This window comes from Acomys minous, assembly GCF_964271855.1.
Source record: "Acomys minous genome assembly, chromosome: 16".
Classification (NCBI taxonomy): domain Eukaryota; kingdom Metazoa; phylum Chordata; class Mammalia; order Rodentia; family Muridae; genus Acomys; species Acomys minous.
Window position 1 is genome coordinate 59,054,181 of NC_140498.1, and position 17,786 is coordinate 59,071,966.

The 17,786-nt window shown below is 48.5% G+C and overlaps 2 protein-coding genes across 2 annotated transcripts; both read left to right on the top strand.

The window, feature by feature from the left end:
- Positions 1 to 1,385: 1,385 nt before the first annotated feature.
- On the top strand, positions 1,386 to 8,426 carry ZNF394 (zinc finger protein 394). The gene is made up of 3 exons (XM_084761778.1): positions 1,386 to 1,990; positions 4,405 to 4,528; positions 6,703 to 8,426. Exons 1-3 carry the CDS (start codon positions 1,595 to 1,597, stop codon positions 7,749 to 7,751), a joined length of 1,569 nt encoding a protein of 522 aa, XP_084617904.1. The 5' UTR covers positions 1,386 to 1,594; the 3' UTR covers positions 7,752 to 8,426.
- Positions 8,427 to 11,373: 2,947 nt separating this feature from the next.
- ATP5MF (ATP synthase membrane subunit f) lies at positions 11,374 to 17,771 on the top strand. The gene is made up of 4 exons (XM_084761838.1): positions 11,374 to 11,525; positions 14,310 to 14,417; positions 17,008 to 17,124; positions 17,616 to 17,771. Exons 1-4 carry the CDS (start codon positions 11,513 to 11,515, stop codon positions 17,642 to 17,644), a joined length of 267 nt encoding a protein of 88 aa, XP_084617964.1. The 5' UTR covers positions 11,374 to 11,512; the 3' UTR covers positions 17,645 to 17,771.
- The last annotated feature ends 15 nt before the right edge of the window (positions 17,772 to 17,786 follow it).

Sequence of the window (17,786 nt, forward strand, 5' to 3'; positions counted from 1 at the left end):
GGTCTCACTATGTAGCTCTGGCTGGCCTAAAACTCATCATGTTAGACCAGGTTGGCCTCAAATTCAACGTGCTCCACCTTCCCCCAGCTCCCGAGTTCTGAAATTAAAAGTTAGTACCACTAGCCACGTGTCACCTTTTTTTTTTCTTTGAAGTTGTGTTTAAACGTATGAGAGTCTTGCCTGCATTATGTCTATGCATCACAAGAGGGCGTCAGATCTCTTGGGATTGGAGCTAAGTGTCAGAATTAAATGCCAGTACTCTAGAATAACAATAAACCGTTTTAAAATATTAATTTATTTATTTATTTAGGCAGGTGATGGTGGTGCCTTTAATCCCAGCACTTGGAACGCAGAGGCAGGCCGATTTCTGTGAGTTCAAAGCCAGCCTGGTCTACAGAGCTAGCCAAGGATAGCGAAGGCTACACAAAAAGAGTCCTGTCTCCAGCTGGGCGTGGTGGCGCACGCCTTTAATCCCGGGAGGCAGAGGCAGGTGGATCTCTGTGAGTTCGAGGCCAGCCTGGTCTATAAAGTGAGTCCAGGATTGCCAAGGCTACACAGAGAAACCCTGTCTTGAAAAACAAAAAAACAAAACAAAACAAAACAAAAAATCCTGTCTCCAAAAACAACTTTACAAATTAATTAAATGTGTGTGTGTATTTGTTTTGCAGGCATGTAGGCGTCTCCACCATATTGTGGGATCAGGGAATCGAACCCAGATCCCCAAATCGCAATCTACTGTAAGAGCAGCTGAGCTATCTCTCCAGCACACCTATTTATTTATTTATTTATTTATTTACTTTTGATTTTTTTCCAAGGCAGGGTTTCTTTGTGTAGGCCCCACCCCCACCCGTTTTATATATAGTATAAATAATTATATATATAATTTAAATTTTTTTTTTTTTTTTTTTTTTTTTTTTTTTTTTTTGGTTTTTCGAGACAGGGTTTCTCTGTGTAGCCTTGGCTGTCCTGGACTCGCTTTGTAGACCAGGCTGGCCTCGAACTCACAGTGATCCACCTGCCTCTGCCTCCCGAGTGCCGGGATTATAGGCGTGCGCCACCACGCCCGGCTATATAATTTAAATTTTATTTAATTTATTCTCAATTGTTATCTCCACTTGTATCGTCCTGTTCCTCCCTCTTTCACCCTATTCCCCTCCCCTAGGTCTGTGACAGAAAGGGAGCTCCTCCTCCACCATATGGTCACAGCCTATCATTGATGCAAAAATACTCAGTATACTATTTTTTTTAAAGGTCGTTCTTTCCAGGTCAATGAGGAAGACGAACCATTGAGACTCATCTTAGTCCTCCAGCGAGTAGAGAGACCTTGAAAAGACAGCCCCGGGCGGCGGGGGGCGGGGCAGTGACGCACTTCCGGTCTGATTTGTTTTATTTATTTATTTTTATTTTTCCTGTCAGCGGCTAAAGTGAGAAGTAAAGGCGATGGGGGCGGGTGTGCCGCGGCGATAGCGACCTGCTCGGGGCCTCGTTGTCGGGAGAGGGTAGCAGTACGCCCCGGCTTCAGGAAAGGACCGCGAGGCCGTTGGGTTTTGCTCTTCTAGAAAACAAGTTCGTGTTGGACGGTCCGTAGGCTCCAATGGCTGCGGGCTCTGTGGCCGCCGCGCCATCTCTCGGGGCCCGGCCGTGTACGGTGAAGGTGGAGGAGGACGCCCCCGGGAGTGAGGAGTGCTCCGGATCCGGGGATTGGCAGAACCCCGAAGCTTCTCGCAAGCAGTTCAGGCAGTTGCGCTACCAGGAAGTGGCCGGGCCTGAGGAGGCGCTGAGCCGCCTTTGGGAGCTGTGCCGGCGCTGGCTGAGGCCCGAGCTGCGCTCCAAGGAGCAGATCCTGGAGCTGCTGGTGCTGGAGCAGTTCCTCACCATCCTGCCGCAGGAGCTCCAGGCCTGCGTGCGGGACCACTGCCCCGAAAGCGGGGAGGAGGCTGCGGCCTTGGCGCGGACTCTGCAGAGAGCCCTGGACCGGGCCTCCCAACCGGTGAGATGCGCGCGGGCTCCAAGGTGGTGCCGGAGACGTGGTTTACCGGTCCAGTCCCTGGGCTGCTCGTGGCAGAGGTTGAGTTCAGTGTCCCCCACACCCGTGGACGGTGGCACACACCCACCTGTAACACTAGTTTCAGGGGATCTGAGTCCCGCGCGCGCGCACACATACACACGAGTGGGAGGGTGGGTGGGAGGCTCAAATGTGCCTTTTGAAATAAAATCTACAATTTTTTTTTTTTTTTTTGGTTTTTCGAGACAGGGTTTCTCTGTGTAGCCTTGACTGTCCTGGACTCACTTTGTAGACCAGGCTAGCCTCGAACTCACAGCGATCCACCTGCCTCTGTCTCCCGAGTGCTGGGATTAAAGGCGTGCGCCGCCGCCACCACGCCCGGCACAATCTACAATCTTTTTTGTTTTTTAACATTTTCACGTGCGTGACTGTGTGTGTGTGAATGTATGCCACATGCGTGGGAGTGCTCAAGGAGCACCGGACAGGGTATGGGATCCCTGAAGCTGGAATCACCGGGTGTTGTAAGGTGCCTGATGTGGGTGCTGCAGGCTGACCTCAGTCATCCTGGAAGCGCAGGAAGCACTCTTAACTTCAGATTCATCTCTCCAGCCCCTGAAGTTAATCTTGAAATATTTCCCATATCCTCCCTCAAAATCCCATTTCATGTTTTAGCCATGGCACAGGAAGTTTTTCCACCTGAGCACTCAAACCTGACTTTTGAGCTAATACTTAAGTCTGGGGGGGGGTGGCATACAGTCAAACATGTCAGATTTTGGGATCTCAGATTAGGAAAATGCTGGAGCACCCATTTAATCCCTGACTGAACTGTGAGAAGTCTGAAATTGTGAGCAGTTTTGCTCACAAGCATTTTAGATACAGGGAACTTAGCCAACGTCAGTATACACGTGTTAGCCATGTACATGGACATACCGTGTTTAGTCAGTTTGTCACTGTGACAGGTACCCAAGACAACGTAAGGAACACAAGATTCACTGTGATCCAGGGGTTTAGAAGTTAACGAGTCGTGCTGGAGAGATAGCTCAGTGGTTAAGAGCACCGCCTGCTCTTCCAGAGGTCCTGAGTTCAATTCCCAGCAACCACATGGTGGCTCAAAAAAACCAGGTATAATGTGATCTGATGCCCTCTTCTGCAGATAAAGCACTCATATACAATAAATAAATAAAATTTTTAAAAAAAGAAGAAGTTAACGAGTCCATAGTTGGCTGGATTCATTGTTTCTGGGCTTGAGGTAAGGCAGAGCGCCATCACAGTAGGCTATGCTGCAGCAGATATATTCACTTCCTAGTAATGAGAAAGCAGAGCCAGGATGCAGAAAGAGGTCTGGGCGAGCTAAAGCTCGCAGGGACACTCCCCTGCATCTGCACCCTCTACCTAGGCTGCCCTAGAACAACTCACTTTGCAGGGAGAAGAGGATGACCCTAGAATTTCTGATCTTTCTGCCTCCGCCTATTGAGCTCTGGGATTACAAGTGTTTGCTGTCACATCTAGTTTATATGCTGCTGGGAATAGAGCTCTGCTTCCCGCATGCCAGGCAGTGCTCTTGAACTGAGCCACATCCCAGCTTTACTTTCCATTTTGATAAGTCACAGTGATAGAACTCAGATATTTTGCTCACACCTTAAACTGTCATAGCTGATCCACAGAAAGGCTTTCCAAGATTAGAGGAGGATATGGCCTTCTAGTGAGAATGGTGTGCCAAGAGCAACATGCGGGAAGGGCTTAATTTTGGGTGAAGGTTTAAGAAGAGCTACAGTCTGAGGTCAGGAAGGCATGACAGGGGTGTGGCCGGTCACCAGTTTCACAGTTAGTGGTGAGAAGGAGGTGAATGTGAGTGCTCCCCTTGCCTGTTCATTCAGTGCAGTGTGTCAGCCTATCTGGGTTGACCTTCCCTCCACCGTCAAAGCTGTCTGGAAATGCTCGAATGTCTTAGTCTAAATCCAGTCACCTTGGGAGTGAAGATTTGGGCCCAGTCACTCAGCATCTGTGGCTGTTACCTGACGCACACTAGCTCCTCACTCCCCCTTTAGACTAGTGCTCATGTGTGCCAAATGGAGATCTTGTGCTGTTCTTTTTTTTTTTTTTTTTTTTTTTTTTTGGTTTTTTGAGACAGCATCTTTCTGTGTAGCCTTGGCTGTCCTAGACTCGCTTTGTAGTCCAGTCTGGCCTCGAACTCACAGTGATCCGCCTGCCTCTGCTTCCTGAGTGCTGGGATTAAAGGCGTGCAACACCACGCCCGGCCTCTTTTTTTTTTTTTTTTAACTAATTATTATTATGTACACAGTGCTCTGCCTGCATGAACTCAGGAGCTCTGGAGGGGCAGACAATGAGTGTGCTTAACTGCTGAGCCATCTCTCCAACCTGATGTTGTGCTGTTGTAGGGCATCCTGACCTTCAAGGATGTGGCTGAATCTCTGACCTGGGAAGAGTGGGAGCAGCTGGCTGCCGCTCGGAAGGGTTTCTGCAGAGAGAGCATAGAGGACTCTGGGAGCACAGTTGTGCCCGGTAAGTGTTGCTCTCTGGTGAGTTGTAGTCCGTGTGGCTCATGTCGGGTAGCTGCTCTTGATTCAAAGAACTGTGACAAAGTTCTCAAGACCAGGCCACTGCAACAAGTCAAGGCAGGAGCCTAAGAGCAGGCCTGCTCACTTCACAGCCAAGGAGGAACAGTGGCAACCATGAAGGGTGCTGGTTGCAGGCTGCCTTAGCCTCAGCTAGCATTCCTTTTATTTTTATTTTTTTATGATTTATTTATTTATTATTTATACAGTATTTGACCTACATGTAATGCCTGCAGGCCAGAAGAGGGCACCAGATCTCATTATAGATGGTTGTGAGCCACCACGTGGGTGCTGGGAGTTGAACTTAGGACTTTTGGGAGACCAGCCAGTGTTCTTAACCTCTGAGCCATCTCTCCAGCCCCATTAGCATTTCTTTTTAAACAACAGGTAGTTAAAAAAAAAAACTTTTCGGGGCTGGAGCTGGAGAGATGGCTCAGAGGTTAAGAGCACTGTCTGTTCTTCCAAAGGTCCTGAGTTCAATTCCCAGCAACCACATGGTGGCTCACAACCATCTACAATGAGATCTGGTGCCTTCTTCTGGGGTGTGGCACACATGCAAGCAGAGTACTGTATAATAAATAAATAAACAAATCTTAAAAAAAACAACAACAAAAAACAAAAAACTTTTCATCTTTAATCTTATTTGTGTTGTGTGTGTGCCTGTGTCACTGTGTGTGTATAGATCAGAAGACACCCTGTGGGGGGAAGATTTTCTTCTTCCACTGCGTGTAGCCTGAGGATCATGAGACTTAAGCTATCAGGCTTGCTGTAGGTGTTTTTCCCCACTGAGACGTCCTGCCAGCCCCTTCAGCCAGCTCTCCTTACAGTCCAGGACTAACTTGCTTAGGGATGGTATCTCCACAATGGCTTTGCCCTCCTATATCAATTAAGAATCAAGGTAATTCCCCACAGAGGGCCCTCAGGCCGATTTGATCTAGGTAGTGCATCAGTTGTGACCACAGGCTGTGGTGGTTTGCTAGGTATAGACTTGTGTGTTTGAATGCTTGGCCATAGGGAGTGGCGCTGTTAGGAGGCGTGGCCTTGTTGGAGGAGGTGTGTCACTGTAGAGGCGGGCTTTGAGGTTGTATATACTCAAGGTGTGCCAGTGTGCCAGTCCCCATCTGCTGCCCACTGCTCTGGATGTAGAACTCTGCACTCCTCTCCAGCACCACGTCTGCCTGCACGTTGCCGTGCTTCCCGCCATGATGAACTGTAAGCCAGCCCCAGTTAAGTGTAACTCTGGCTGGCATGGAACTTACTGTGTAGACTAGGCCAGTTGAACCCACAGGGATCCACCTTGGCTTTCTGAATGCTGGGATTATGGATGTATGCTATTACACCTGGTCTTTAATTTTTTTTTCACTTGTTCTTTTTGTTTGTTTGTTTTTGTTTTTTTGAGGCAGGGTTTCTCTGTGTAGCCCTGGCTGTCCTGGACTCGCTTTGTAGACCAGGCTGGCCTCAAACTCAGAGATCCACCTGCCTGTGCTTCCTAAGTGCTGGGATTAAGGGTGTGCACCACTGCGCCGCCCGGCTCAGAGGACATTTGTTTTGTTTTGTTTGGTTTGGTTTTTTTTGTTTCTTGAGACAGGGTTTCTCTATGTGGCCTTGGCTGCCCTGGACTCACTTTGTAGACCAGGCTGGCCTCTGCCTCCCGAGTGCTGGGATTAAAGACATGCATACCCGGCTTCAGATGACAATTTTCATAAAGCTTCAATCAATCTTAGATTGACTGCCCACTGAGACTTCACCTTCAGATATGGGAGTCACCAGCTGGGTCCATTATATCTCATCATGGGGAGACCGTCTTCTATTATCTGTTCCACATTCATGAGATAAAAGCTACACAGTGTGTGCCAGCATCCTTTCTATTTCTGCCTCTCAGTATAGTGATATGTAGCAGTGCAGTGGAACCAGGGAAGACTGCTTTGGTAGCTGTAGGTCCAAGTACAGAGGAACACTCCTTGCTCTTACAGGCATGGTGCACACCCCATGGGCTCATTGTGTTTCACGTAAGGAGTCTGGTAACACTCAGGAGCCAGTTAGAGGCGCTTTCTCTTACCAGCACGTCTATTCCTGTTACGTAGCAGTGAGGTAACAGTAGCTTTTATTTTCATGTTTCAGGTTTGGAAACTAGAGCTGTGAACACTGACTTGATTCCAAAGCAAGAAATTTTCAAGGAGGAGGAGCCACAGGCATTGTTACAAGAAGCATCCCCGGGAAAGGGCCCACTAGTTACCAAGTGTGGTGACAGCTTTGAGGACTGGGAAGAAAAGCTGCCAAAAGATGCTGTAGTACTGCAACTCCAGAGTTCTCCTGGAGAGCAAGGGCCCACCTCCATCTTCCATCTCATGGGTGTGTCCAAGGAAGAAGGGGTTTCTAAAAATAATGAATTTGGTTACAGTGCCAGCTCTGCCCTTGTTCAGCACATCCAGACAGCAGAGAGGCTCGGTACCAATGGTGAATTTGGGGCCCACAAACAAGGCTTGGGAAGTGGGAAATGGCATACAGGGAAGCCTCACAAGTCTGTTGACAGTGGTCTGGGCCTTCCTGAGACCCAGAGACATGTCCATGAAGACAAGCGCTACAAATGTGAGAGCTGCGAGAAGAGCTTCAGACAGCGCTCAGACCTCTTCAAACACCAGAGGACCCACACCGGTGAGAAGCCCTATCGGTGCCAAGAGTGTGGGAAAGGCTTCAGTCAGAGTGCTGCCCTTGTGAAACACCAGCGGACGCACACAGGTGAGAAGCCATACGCGTGCCCGGAATGCGGGGAGTGCTTCAGGCAGAGCTCACATCTCAGTCGGCACCAGAGAACCCACGCCAGGGAGAGGTGCTGTCAGTGTGAGGAGTGCGGGGAGACCTTGCATCCTTCCAGTCTTCCCAGACATCAGAGACTCCACAAAGGGGAGAGGCCGTATAAATGTGAGGACTGTGAGAAGAGCTTCAAACAGCGCTCAGACCTCTTCAAACATCAGAGAGTCCACACAGGAGAGAAGCCCTATGTGTGTTTTGTCTGTGGGAAGAGCTTCAGTCAGAGCGCAACCCTCATTAAACACCATAGAACTCACACGGGAGAAAAACCTTATAAATGTCTTCAGTGTGGTGAAAGATTTAGACAGAGTACACACCTTTTCCGACACCAAAGAATCCACCGAAATACAGTCTCCTAGCTTTCCTATAGCTCTGCATGCCCTATGTGGTGGTTTTTTACTGTTGCTATTTTTGTGAAAAGGTCTCACTGTAGAACTGGTAGTAGTTGTACAGACCAGTCTGGCCTCAACCTCAGAGATCAGTCTGCTTCTGCCTTCACCTCCTGTGCTCTGAGATTAAAAGTGTGTACCACCACGGCAATCGTGAGTTGCATTTTGATTACTCAGTTGTTTCTTTGTCCAGAAACTACATTTTTTGTCATTGGGAATATTTTAGTTACTCATAAATAGATTCCCTTGGCCTCTCACACAAGACAGGTTAGATTTGATTTGAGCCTTTTTGTTTGTTTGGTTTTATTTGTTTGGTTGGTTTTAAAGATTTATTTTATTTATTATTATTATTATGTATACAGTGCTCTGCCTGCATATAAACCTGCAGGCCAGAAGAGGGCATCAGATCATATTATAGATGGTTGTAAGTCACTTTGTGCTCACTGGGAATTGAATTTAGAATCTCTAGAAGAGCAGTCAGTGCTTTTAACCGCTGAGCCATCTCTCCAGACCCTGTTTGTTTGTTGAGACAGGGCCTCCCTGTGCAGCTCTGGCTGTCTTGGAACACACTGTGTATGCCGACCAAGCTAGTCTGGAACTCACAGATCCATCTCCCTCTGCTGGGATTAAAGGCTTGTGCCACCATGGCTGGGCTTGATTTGAAACTTAATACATGGTTTTACAAAGAATTCCATGGAGCCAGGTATTATAGCATACTCCTTTAGTGCCAGCACTTGGGGCAGCAGCAGGCAGATCTCAGAGTTCAAGGCCAACCTGGGCTACAAAGGGAGTTCTAAGCCAGCCAGAGTTACACAGAGAAACTGTTTTGAAAAAAGAATTTATGGGCTCAGCAGGTAAAGGTACTTGCCATGTAAGCCCAGCTACCTGAATTTGATCCCTGGATCTTCATGGTGGACAGGTGGACAGAAACGGACTCTACAGACCTCTATACATGCACACTTAAAAACACATCAAGCAAGCATTTACTTCAGGAAAATTTAAAAAAAATTTTTTTTGCTAAAAAAAACAAAACACATCAAGCGCACATTCACACACTAATACACATTTACTGGGGTACATACATAGTGTGTATGTAGAGGTCAGACGAAAGCTGGCTCTCTTCTACCACCTGTAGACTCCAGGGATGACCTCAGGTCAGTAGGCTCGACAGCAAGTGTCTTTACCCACTGAGACATCTTGTTGGCCCAAAATTGTTTCAAATTATACACACATACACACACAAAGGCAGAGGAGGAATAAGTAAATAGCTTTCCAAAAGATGAAGTGGTAACCTGTTTGAGAGGGTTAAGAGCCGGGCATGGTGGTGTACGCCTTAGTCCCAGTCCGTGGGAGGCAGAGGCAGGCGGATTGCTGTGAGTTCGAGGCCAGTATGGTCTACAAAGCAAGTCCACGAAAGTCAAGGCTACACAGAGAAACCCTGTCTTGAAACTTCCCCCCTCAAAAAAAAAAAGTAAGGGTTAAAGAGCAGGAATGATAGTGGCTCTGCATTTAGGGTGACAAATACTGCTCGCTCTTTGTTTGGTTTTATATTTTAAGACAGAATTTCTCTGTCCTGAACTCGCTTTGTAGACCAGGCGGGCCTCAAATTCACAGAGATCTTCCTGTCTCTGCCTCCGAAGTGTGCCACCATGCCTGGCTCTAAATAAATATTTTTTAAAAAATGCCCCAAAGCCTGGACATGGTTCTACTTTGCTTTGAAGCCTTATTACAGGAGTGATCCCTAGGGCTGGAAGATCATACTGTGTACCAAGATCAAAGCAGTGGCCTCGAAAGCTGAGCGTGGTGGTACATGTCTTTAATCCAGCCCAGGCTGGTTTCAAATTCACAGTGATCATCTGCCTAAAGCTCTCTGGGATTACTGCAGTGTACCACTCTGTCCAGCTTTCCCATAAGACTAAACCTGTAAGTGGCTGGAAGGTGGCCTTTAGTTGTGTAGCAACAAGTCTAATCAGAAGTCACATAATGAGATCAATAGGACCCTTGAAGCAGACCCCTCCTGGCCCCTACCCCCAGCCAGGGTTTCTATGTGTAGCCCTGGCTGGCCTTGAACTCAAGAGATCCACTTGCCTCTGACTCCCTGGGATCAAAGGAATGCACTGCCACTGCCCCACTCTCTTGCTCGCTAAGATCCTGAAAAGTCGAAAACATTTAGAGCTGAACCTCTGCTATTGGATCTACACTGTCCTCTAAATACAGGCCGACTGAACAGTTGTGAGAAGAAGCAGGGTTTGGTGGTAAACATCTGTACTCCTAGCACTTGGGAGGCAGAGGCAGGTGGATTGACGTAAGTTCAAGGCCAGCCTGGTCTACAAAGTGAGTCCATGACAGCCAGGGCTACACAGAGACCCTGTCTTGGAAAACCAAAAAATAAAAAATGAAAATAAAGGTCACAAAAAAAAAAAGAAAGAAAAGAAAAGAGAAATAAAGGTCACTTTCAGTCTGTTCAAGGATGTTTGTCACCAAGCTCCCCGATGAAGTAGTTCTAAGTCAAACATCCTGCTCTCTTCCCCATCCCACACTTGGGATCAAAACAGAAACAGGCTTATCTTCCCTACAAAAAACCGTTCAACTTTATATCATGGAGTGGTCATGTCAGTCTATACAGGTAGTGCAGAATTACAGTACACAATTACACATGTAATTGCGACACGAGTTGCTGGGGCTTAAAGTTTGACAGCAACCTAGAACACATATTGATTTTCAGCCAAGAGTCTGTCTGTGATTTCATACAGTCTTGCTGTATCCCAGGCTGGCAAAGAGAATGCCCAAAGGTGGCAATCGGTGGCTAGAGTTGCCTGTAGCTATATATATGGTAGCTCGGTTTTGGCTGCAACACGCCTTGAACCTAAACCTTCTGTATTTGGATCAGATAAACTACAAACTTTAGATGAACTTAAGCAGTTGTTAACTGCGGAGGCATCTTTACAACTATCGTGGAAAACACTTGAGTGGAATTTCAGAAGGGTTTGGGGTCTGGGCCCAGTGAAGATAAAGTAAAAGGAATTGCAGAGGGTTATTTAAAAAGGGGGGCGGTGGTTTGGAGATTTAGCTCAGTGGTAGAGCGCTTGCCTAGCAAGCGCAAAGCCCTGGGTTCGGTCTTCAGCTCTGGGGGAAAAAATAAGGCGGGGGGGGGGGGGGGGGGAGGGGGACACGCGCTGGAGAGATGGCTCAGCACTGACCACTCTTCCAAAGGTCCTGAGTTCAATTCCCAGCAACCACAAGGTGGCTCACAACCATCTATAATGTGATCCAGTGCCCTGTTCTGGTCTGCTGCCTCACATCCTGGTCGAATACCGTATAAATAATAAATAAATAAATCTTTTTAAAAAATGTTCCCGTAATCGAGTCTTCTCTGCTTTTCTTTCTTTTTAGCCTTAGGAAGGGATCCAGAGCGTTAAGCAGTCAGGGACTGAGCCACACACCTAATCCCTCTTGTTTCTCTTAACAGTTCCAAATGTACAAAGCGAAAGCCAGAATGTCCCTTTTGTCCTTTTCTTCTGTCCGGGATACGCCCCAAAATACAGGGTCCGCGGGGGACTTTACTTTTAAGGCGCTGCCCTCTCCTTCCAGGTACATCTTGCGTGCCTCCCGCTACCTAAGAGGCGACCTGCTTCCCGTGAGCCTTTGCGCGCAGAGCCCGCCGGGTGCTTGCTCCCTTCCCAGCAGCCCTCGCGCGCGCGGCTGGGTTTTGCGGACACCAGGACTGCAAGATGGCGTCGCTCGGTGAGTTCTCGGCTATTCCCTGGCCGTGGGGTTGGAAGCCCGAGTCGGGCACAGGATCCAGGGCCACAGGGAGGTGGGAAATAAGTGCCATTCGACCCGGGACTTCACCGCGGCTTCCAGGTCTGCACATGCGTGGCCGGGAGCCATTTGTCCCCGGCTCTCCGCGGAGGACTAAGCTGCTGCTTTTTTCTCCTGCAACACAGGCGGGGGCACTTGAACTTTGACCTACCGCAGCCCCTGTGCTTCCCGGAGCTGAGGTTCAAATTCAGGTCACGGCGTAGCAGCAGGTGCTGAGGATGGTTCCAGACACAGTGTGTTACGTGCGCGAGGATTGAATAAGCCTGCTGAGATGACGTGACCTGTTCAAGGTCACAAATCCTGAGAGAGCCTAGTTGGGGTACAGACCTAGGTTGGCGGGCCGCATGGTAAATGAGATTATTTTGCAAAGATGTCCTTGTGACAGACATGCAGGTGTTCCCTTAACACGTGCGTGTAAATCTTTACACTCATTCACTGTGCGCTGTTGGGATTACATATTGTGTGTCAAGGTGTAGTCATGAGAGTTCTGGGGCTTGTGTGTTGATTAGAGGACAGTTTTGAGGAGTGGGCTTCTCCTTCCAATAGTCGGCTTAGCCGGTTCACGGTGCCTGTCTCTTCCTTTTGAGGCAGGGTTTCTCCATGTAGCCCCCAGGTTGGCTTGAACTTGCAGCCACAGCCCTCCTGTACTTTCCTCAGAGCGCTAGGCGTCCAGTCTTGTGCCACCATACACAGCCTGCTTCTGGGTTCTTTATCTCATCCTGGGAAGCTAGAAATGGAGTGTGAAGAAGATAGGCTTTGTTGTTTGTTTGTTTGTTTTGAGACAGGGTTTCTCTGTGTAACTGCTCTGGCTGTCTTGGAACTCCCTCTGTAGACCAGGCTGGCCTTGAACTCACAGAGATCCGTCTGCCTCTGCCTCCAGAGTGCTGGGATTAAAGGTGTGTGCCGCTACCGTCAGGCTGGGCTTTTGGGTTTTGTTTTTCAAGATAGGGTTTCTTTGTGTAGTCTGGCTATCCTTGAACTCATGTAGACCAGGCTGGCCTCGAACTGCCTCTGCCTCCCGAGTGCTGGGATCACAGGCGTGCACCACCGAGCCCAACATCTAAGATAGGGTTTCTCTGGGTAGTCTTGGCTGTCCTGCAACTCTCTCTGTAGACCAGGCTGGCCTCGAACTCACAGAGATCCGTCTGCCTCTGCCTCCCGAGTGCTGGGATTACAGGTGTGCGCCACCACGCCCAGCTTAATTTGTATTCTCATCGAAGCTTCCCTTCCCACCTTCCTCTCTTTCCAATCCCTTCCTCTCACCACCCCATCCATCCCTCCTCCCCTTCTTCTTAGAAAAGGGGAAGCCTCCCGTGGATCTCGGCCAGCTTTGGCATATCAAGTCATTAAGGTTAGGTTCACCTTATCCTATTGAGGGTAGACAAGGCAGCCCAGTTAGGGAGGAGGGACCACAGTCAGGCAGTGTCGTCAGAGACAGCCTCCGCTCCTGCCTTAGGAGTCGCCCGTGAAGACCCAGCTGCACACCTGTCCTAAGTCTGTGTCATGCATGCTCTCTGGTTGGCAGTTCCATCTCTCTGACCCCGACGGGCCCAGCTTAGCTGACTTTGGAGGTTTCCTTGTGGTGTCCCTTGACTCCTCTGCCTCCCTCAATCTTTCCTCCCCATATTGATTTTTTTATTTAAGTGAGGGAAATAACAGTTACTAGTAGCATTGAAGATTTGGGAGTGGGGGTGTCATCTGGGGCCGGAGAGATGGCTCAGTGGCGAAGAGCACTTTCTGCTCCTGCAGAGAAGCCGAATTTGGCTCGCAGCTCCCACGTGGTGGCTTATATTCATCTGTAACTCCAGGGCATCTGGTGCCTTCCTCTGACCTTTGTAGATCAGGCACGAGGATGGTGCACATATGTACATGCAGGCAAAATACTCCTGTACATATAATAAAAATAAGTAAAATTCTAAAAAATATGTATTCTATACACATTGGTGTTTTGCTTGCATGTGTGTCTGTGTGAATGCCCTGAAACAGGAGTTACAGTTGTCAGCAGCCATGTGGGTACTGGGAGTTGAGTCCCCAGTCGTCCTCTGAAAGAACAGTCAATGCTCTTAACCAATGAGCCATCTTTCCAGCCCCCCAAAATAAATCTTTAAAGTAAATCACTAAGACAAATGTTGTGGGTTTTTATTTTTTGAGACATAGTTTTATTTGTAGTTCACTCTTCAGCATCTTGCCGTGTCCACACCTCCCAAGAGCCAGGATTATAGGTGTGTGCCACCATTTTTGGCGTAAGTGTTGGCTTTATAGTGCTCTATGCTGCTCTCCATTTGTTTCTCTCTTTTGGTCCGCAGCTCTTTCTTTACAGCCACTCTCCGCAAGCTGTTAGACAGATTGTTCATTTATAAAGCTTTCTTTTTCTTTTCTTTTCCTTCTTATATGTATGGGTGCTTTTGCCTGCATATATGTCTGTGTACAGCATATATGGCTGGTGCCAGAGATCAGAAGGTGACTGGTTTACAGGCAGTTGTGAGCTGTTGTGTGTTGCTGGGAATTGAACCCAGGTCTTCTGAGCCATATCTCCAGTCCTTGCTGTTTAAAGCTTTTGCTAAGCAGCTCTACCATTACATAGGCTTGGGCCTACAATAGTGGCTTTAATGTGATTCATTTATTCACAACGTGATTCCTATGCAGCATTTGTGGAAGAGTGCTGTGCTGCTGAAGGGTCTTTCAGTGCTTTTGTTTTTCTTTCAGTGCCACTGAAGGACAAGAAGCTCATGGAGGTTAAACTTGGAGAGCTGCCAAGCTGGATCCTAATGCGGAATTTCACCCCCAGTGGGATTGCAGGAGCCTTCCAGCGGGGTAGGTGTCTTATAGGCTTGAAGGCAAAGGCAGTGCTCATGGCTTCAGGGCTCTTTTTTACTGTGAGTTAACCTGGGTGATCAGGGCCTTGCTGTTTGGAGATCCGCTGGATTTTCCTGTATTTGCCTGAGCCTATGAAGGGCTGACTGTGGGCTAGGGCAGTGGCTCGGTCGAGGCTGAGCTTGCTGTGTAAGCTTGAGGGCTTGGGTCTGGGTTCCCAATGCCCATGTTTGTTTGTTTGTTTGTTTGTTTTTTTGTTTTTTCAAGACAGGGTCTCTGTGTAGCCTTGGCTATCCTGGACTCGCTCTGTAGACCAGGCTGGCCTCAAACTCACAGCGATCCGCCTGCCTCTGCCTCCCGAGTGCTGGGATTAAAGGCGTGCGCCACCACGCCCGGTTCCCAATGCCCACGTAAAGAGCTATGTGTTCCTGGAGTCTGGGCACTGAGAGACAAGAGGCTCCCAGGAGCTCACTGGCCCCTGGTTAGTCTACTAATTGGTCAGCTCCAAGTTCAGTGAGCCACCTTGTCTCAAGACCTGATGGAGAGAGACAGGAAGCTACCTGATGTCCACCTCTGGCCTTCACACCCTTTGCTCTCACATCTGTGAATGTCAGAGTACACACACTATTTGTGTGCAAAACATAAAAATAACAAAGCTGAGCTCTGAGGTGTTTTGCCTAGGAAATGTTTTTTGTGTTTTGAGGCTCTGAGTCTCAAGCTGGCCTTGCACTTTCCTTCAGCATGCCTCAGCTTCTCAAGTAATGGTGCCACCATGCCCAGCTCAAAATAACTTGATTGCAGGTTGGAGAGTTGGCTCAGAGGTTAAGAGCATGGGTTGCATTTCCAGAGGTCCCGAGTTCAGTTCCCAGCAACCACATATGCAGGCAGAACACTGTATAAATAAAGCCCCAAACTTTATTGCTTTGGATCAGTGTCTCTGTCTTAGAGGAAACTGAAAATTCAGGCATGGTTACAGACATCTGCACTTCTGCTGCTATACTAGGGAGCTGGAGGCAGGAGGATCCAGGGTTCAGTGTCACCTTCAGCTAAATACTGAATTTGCTGGCCTGGGATGCATGACACTCTCATCTCAAAAGGAGAAATTACAAACAGAAGGAGGCTTTGAGAGGAGAATGAGTTGGGATAGTGGTGATCCCAGGCCGTACCATGCCTGGCCTGCAGGCCTGCAGACTTAGTAAGTACGGACAGTCAGGCCCCGTTTTCCTAATCTGGCTACCCTGTGCTACCGTTCCTATGATTTGGCCTGGCTTAAGCCTTTCCTTCCAGTTCTGCCTTCATAATATTCTGCCTTTAACCCCCATGTCTACTTTCAACTGCCCAGGAAATTAATGTGGCCTGTGCTCATAGCTCCTCCCAGGCAGTCCTTGCTTTTTTTTTTTTTTTTTTTTTTTTTTGGTTTTTCGAGACAGGGTTTCTCTGTGTAGCCTTGGCTGTCCTGGACTCACTTTGTAGTCCAGGCTGGCCTCGAACTCACAGAGATCTGCCTCCTGAGTGCTGGATTTAAAGGCATGCACCACCACGCCCGGCTTATTATAAAAATTTAATACCTATCAGATTGAGCCTGGTCAAAGTGGCCCATGCTTGTATTCTCAGTACTTAGGAGGCAGAAGCAGGTAGATCCCTGTGAATTTGAAGCCAGCCTGGTCTATAAAGCGAGTCCAGGATAGACAAGCCTACACAGAGAAACACTGTCTTGAAAGACAAAAAGGGACTGGACAGGTGGCTCAGCAGTTAAGTGCACTAGAGGTGCTGATTTCAATTCCTAGCAACCATGTGGTGGCTCATGAACATCTGCAATGGGATTTGATGTCCTCTTCTGTCATATATTGAAATAGAACACTCATATATATAAATAAATAAATAAATAAATAAATAAATATTAAAACAAAAAACCAACCAACAAAAAATATCCAGCCCAGTGTGTTGTTGCACACCTGTAATCCCAGCACGTAGGGAAGTGGAGGCCAGCCTGGTCTACAAAGTGAGTCCAGGATAGCCAAGGCTACACAGAAAAACCCTATTTCCAAAGAACCAAACCAAACAACCCAATCAGATCATTCTGTTTTTGTTTTGTTGTTGGTCTTAATATATAACCATGGCAGGTGTAAAACTTGTATACCAGGTTGGCCCTTTTTGGCTATGAGAGTCTCAAGATAGGCAGGCCTCAAATTCAGCGTGTGACTGAGGATATCCTTCAATTTGAGATCCTCCTGCCTCCATCTCGCCTGGTCATTTCCTTTCTTTTCACTAACTAGAGTATGTTTGTAGCCTCCGGTGAGTGCACCTGGCTGCGTGTATTTAAGGCACTCAGTGCTGCCATGAAGGACCCAACCAACCTAGCTGGCTGCAGTGAGGCGGCCCTTACTGGGGGTTGGAATCTGGGGCGCAGGCTGGAGGTGGGGATGGAGTGGGAGCAGAGACTAACAAGGTAAAAGCCAAAGACCTACAGGGCAACTGCACTGCCCACCGTCATCAGTAAGTGCAGTGCGGAGTAGATGGCTGGGCGAGGCCTAGGGACCGCACTGTGTGCTGTCAGCATTCTTGGCAACGAGCGCCTTCTCTGTCGCAGGCTATGACCGGTACTACAACAAGTACATCAACGTTCGGAAAGGCAGCATCTCGGGGATTACCATGGTGCTGGCAGCCTATGTGGTTTTCAGCTACTGCATTTCTTACAAGGAGCTCAGTAAGTACTCTGGCACAACCCAGCTGCCTGCCGCCGGGGAGGCTGGTGCTGGCTGGCAGGGCTAGCCACCTTGTCAGCCGCGGAGTCCTGTGGAATGTATGGCATTGCCTTACGCGGGGAGTTCACAAGAGAGAACTCAGGGAAATAAGGTAGGATCGGTCTAGAAGTTTAGTGCATGGGAAGCATAGGATGACAAATGCTGAAAGTGGCCTCATTCGCCGATCAGCCAATGTGAAGACTGGTATGATCCAGTATTGACAGTGCTCTAGCAAACCTGAGTTGTTCTCAGGCCGGGGCTCCTCTCACTGTGCCAGCCCCTTGCCAGCTTAACTGCATCAGGGCAACACCTGCATAGCCATCTGATGTGGGGACAAACTGGCTGGGTGGCAGGGCCTAAGTCACTTGAAAGAAACGTGTAGGAAGGATTCAAGTGATTGTTGTTTGTGTGGTCGTGTGGACACATGGTAGGAAGCTGCTTTTCTTACCTTCAGAACACGAGCGGCGACGGAAGTACCACTGAGGGGTCACCACGGAGGGCACTGCACGCCCGACAGCCCCGCCCACGAAGAATTCCACTGTGGCGACTCTTTATATCCTGACAACTAGTGTCCAATAAAAGGTGACTGACTGGTTCATTCATGCATTGCTCTGCTGGTGTTGTC

Coding starts and splice junctions, on each gene's coding strand:
- ATP5MF (XM_084761838.1), top strand. Junction 14,418..17,007: donor TGCAGGAGCCTTCCAGCGGG/GTAGGTGTCTTA, acceptor TCTCTGTCGCAG/GCTATGACCGGTACTACAAC. Junction 17,125..17,615: donor CATTTCTTACAAGGAGCTCA/GTAAGTACTCTG, acceptor TCTTACCTTCAG/AACACGAGCGGCGACGGAAG.
- ZNF394 (XM_084761778.1), top strand. CDS start 1,595: ATGGCTGCGGGCTCTGTGGCCGCCGCGCCATCTCTCGGGGCCCGGCCG. Junction 1,991..4,404: donor TGGACCGGGCCTCCCAACCG/GTGAGATGCGCG, acceptor GTGCTGTTGTAG/GGCATCCTGACCTTCAAGGA. Junction 4,529..6,702: donor TGGGAGCACAGTTGTGCCCG/GTAAGTGTTGCT, acceptor TTCATGTTTCAG/GTTTGGAAACTAGAGCTGTG.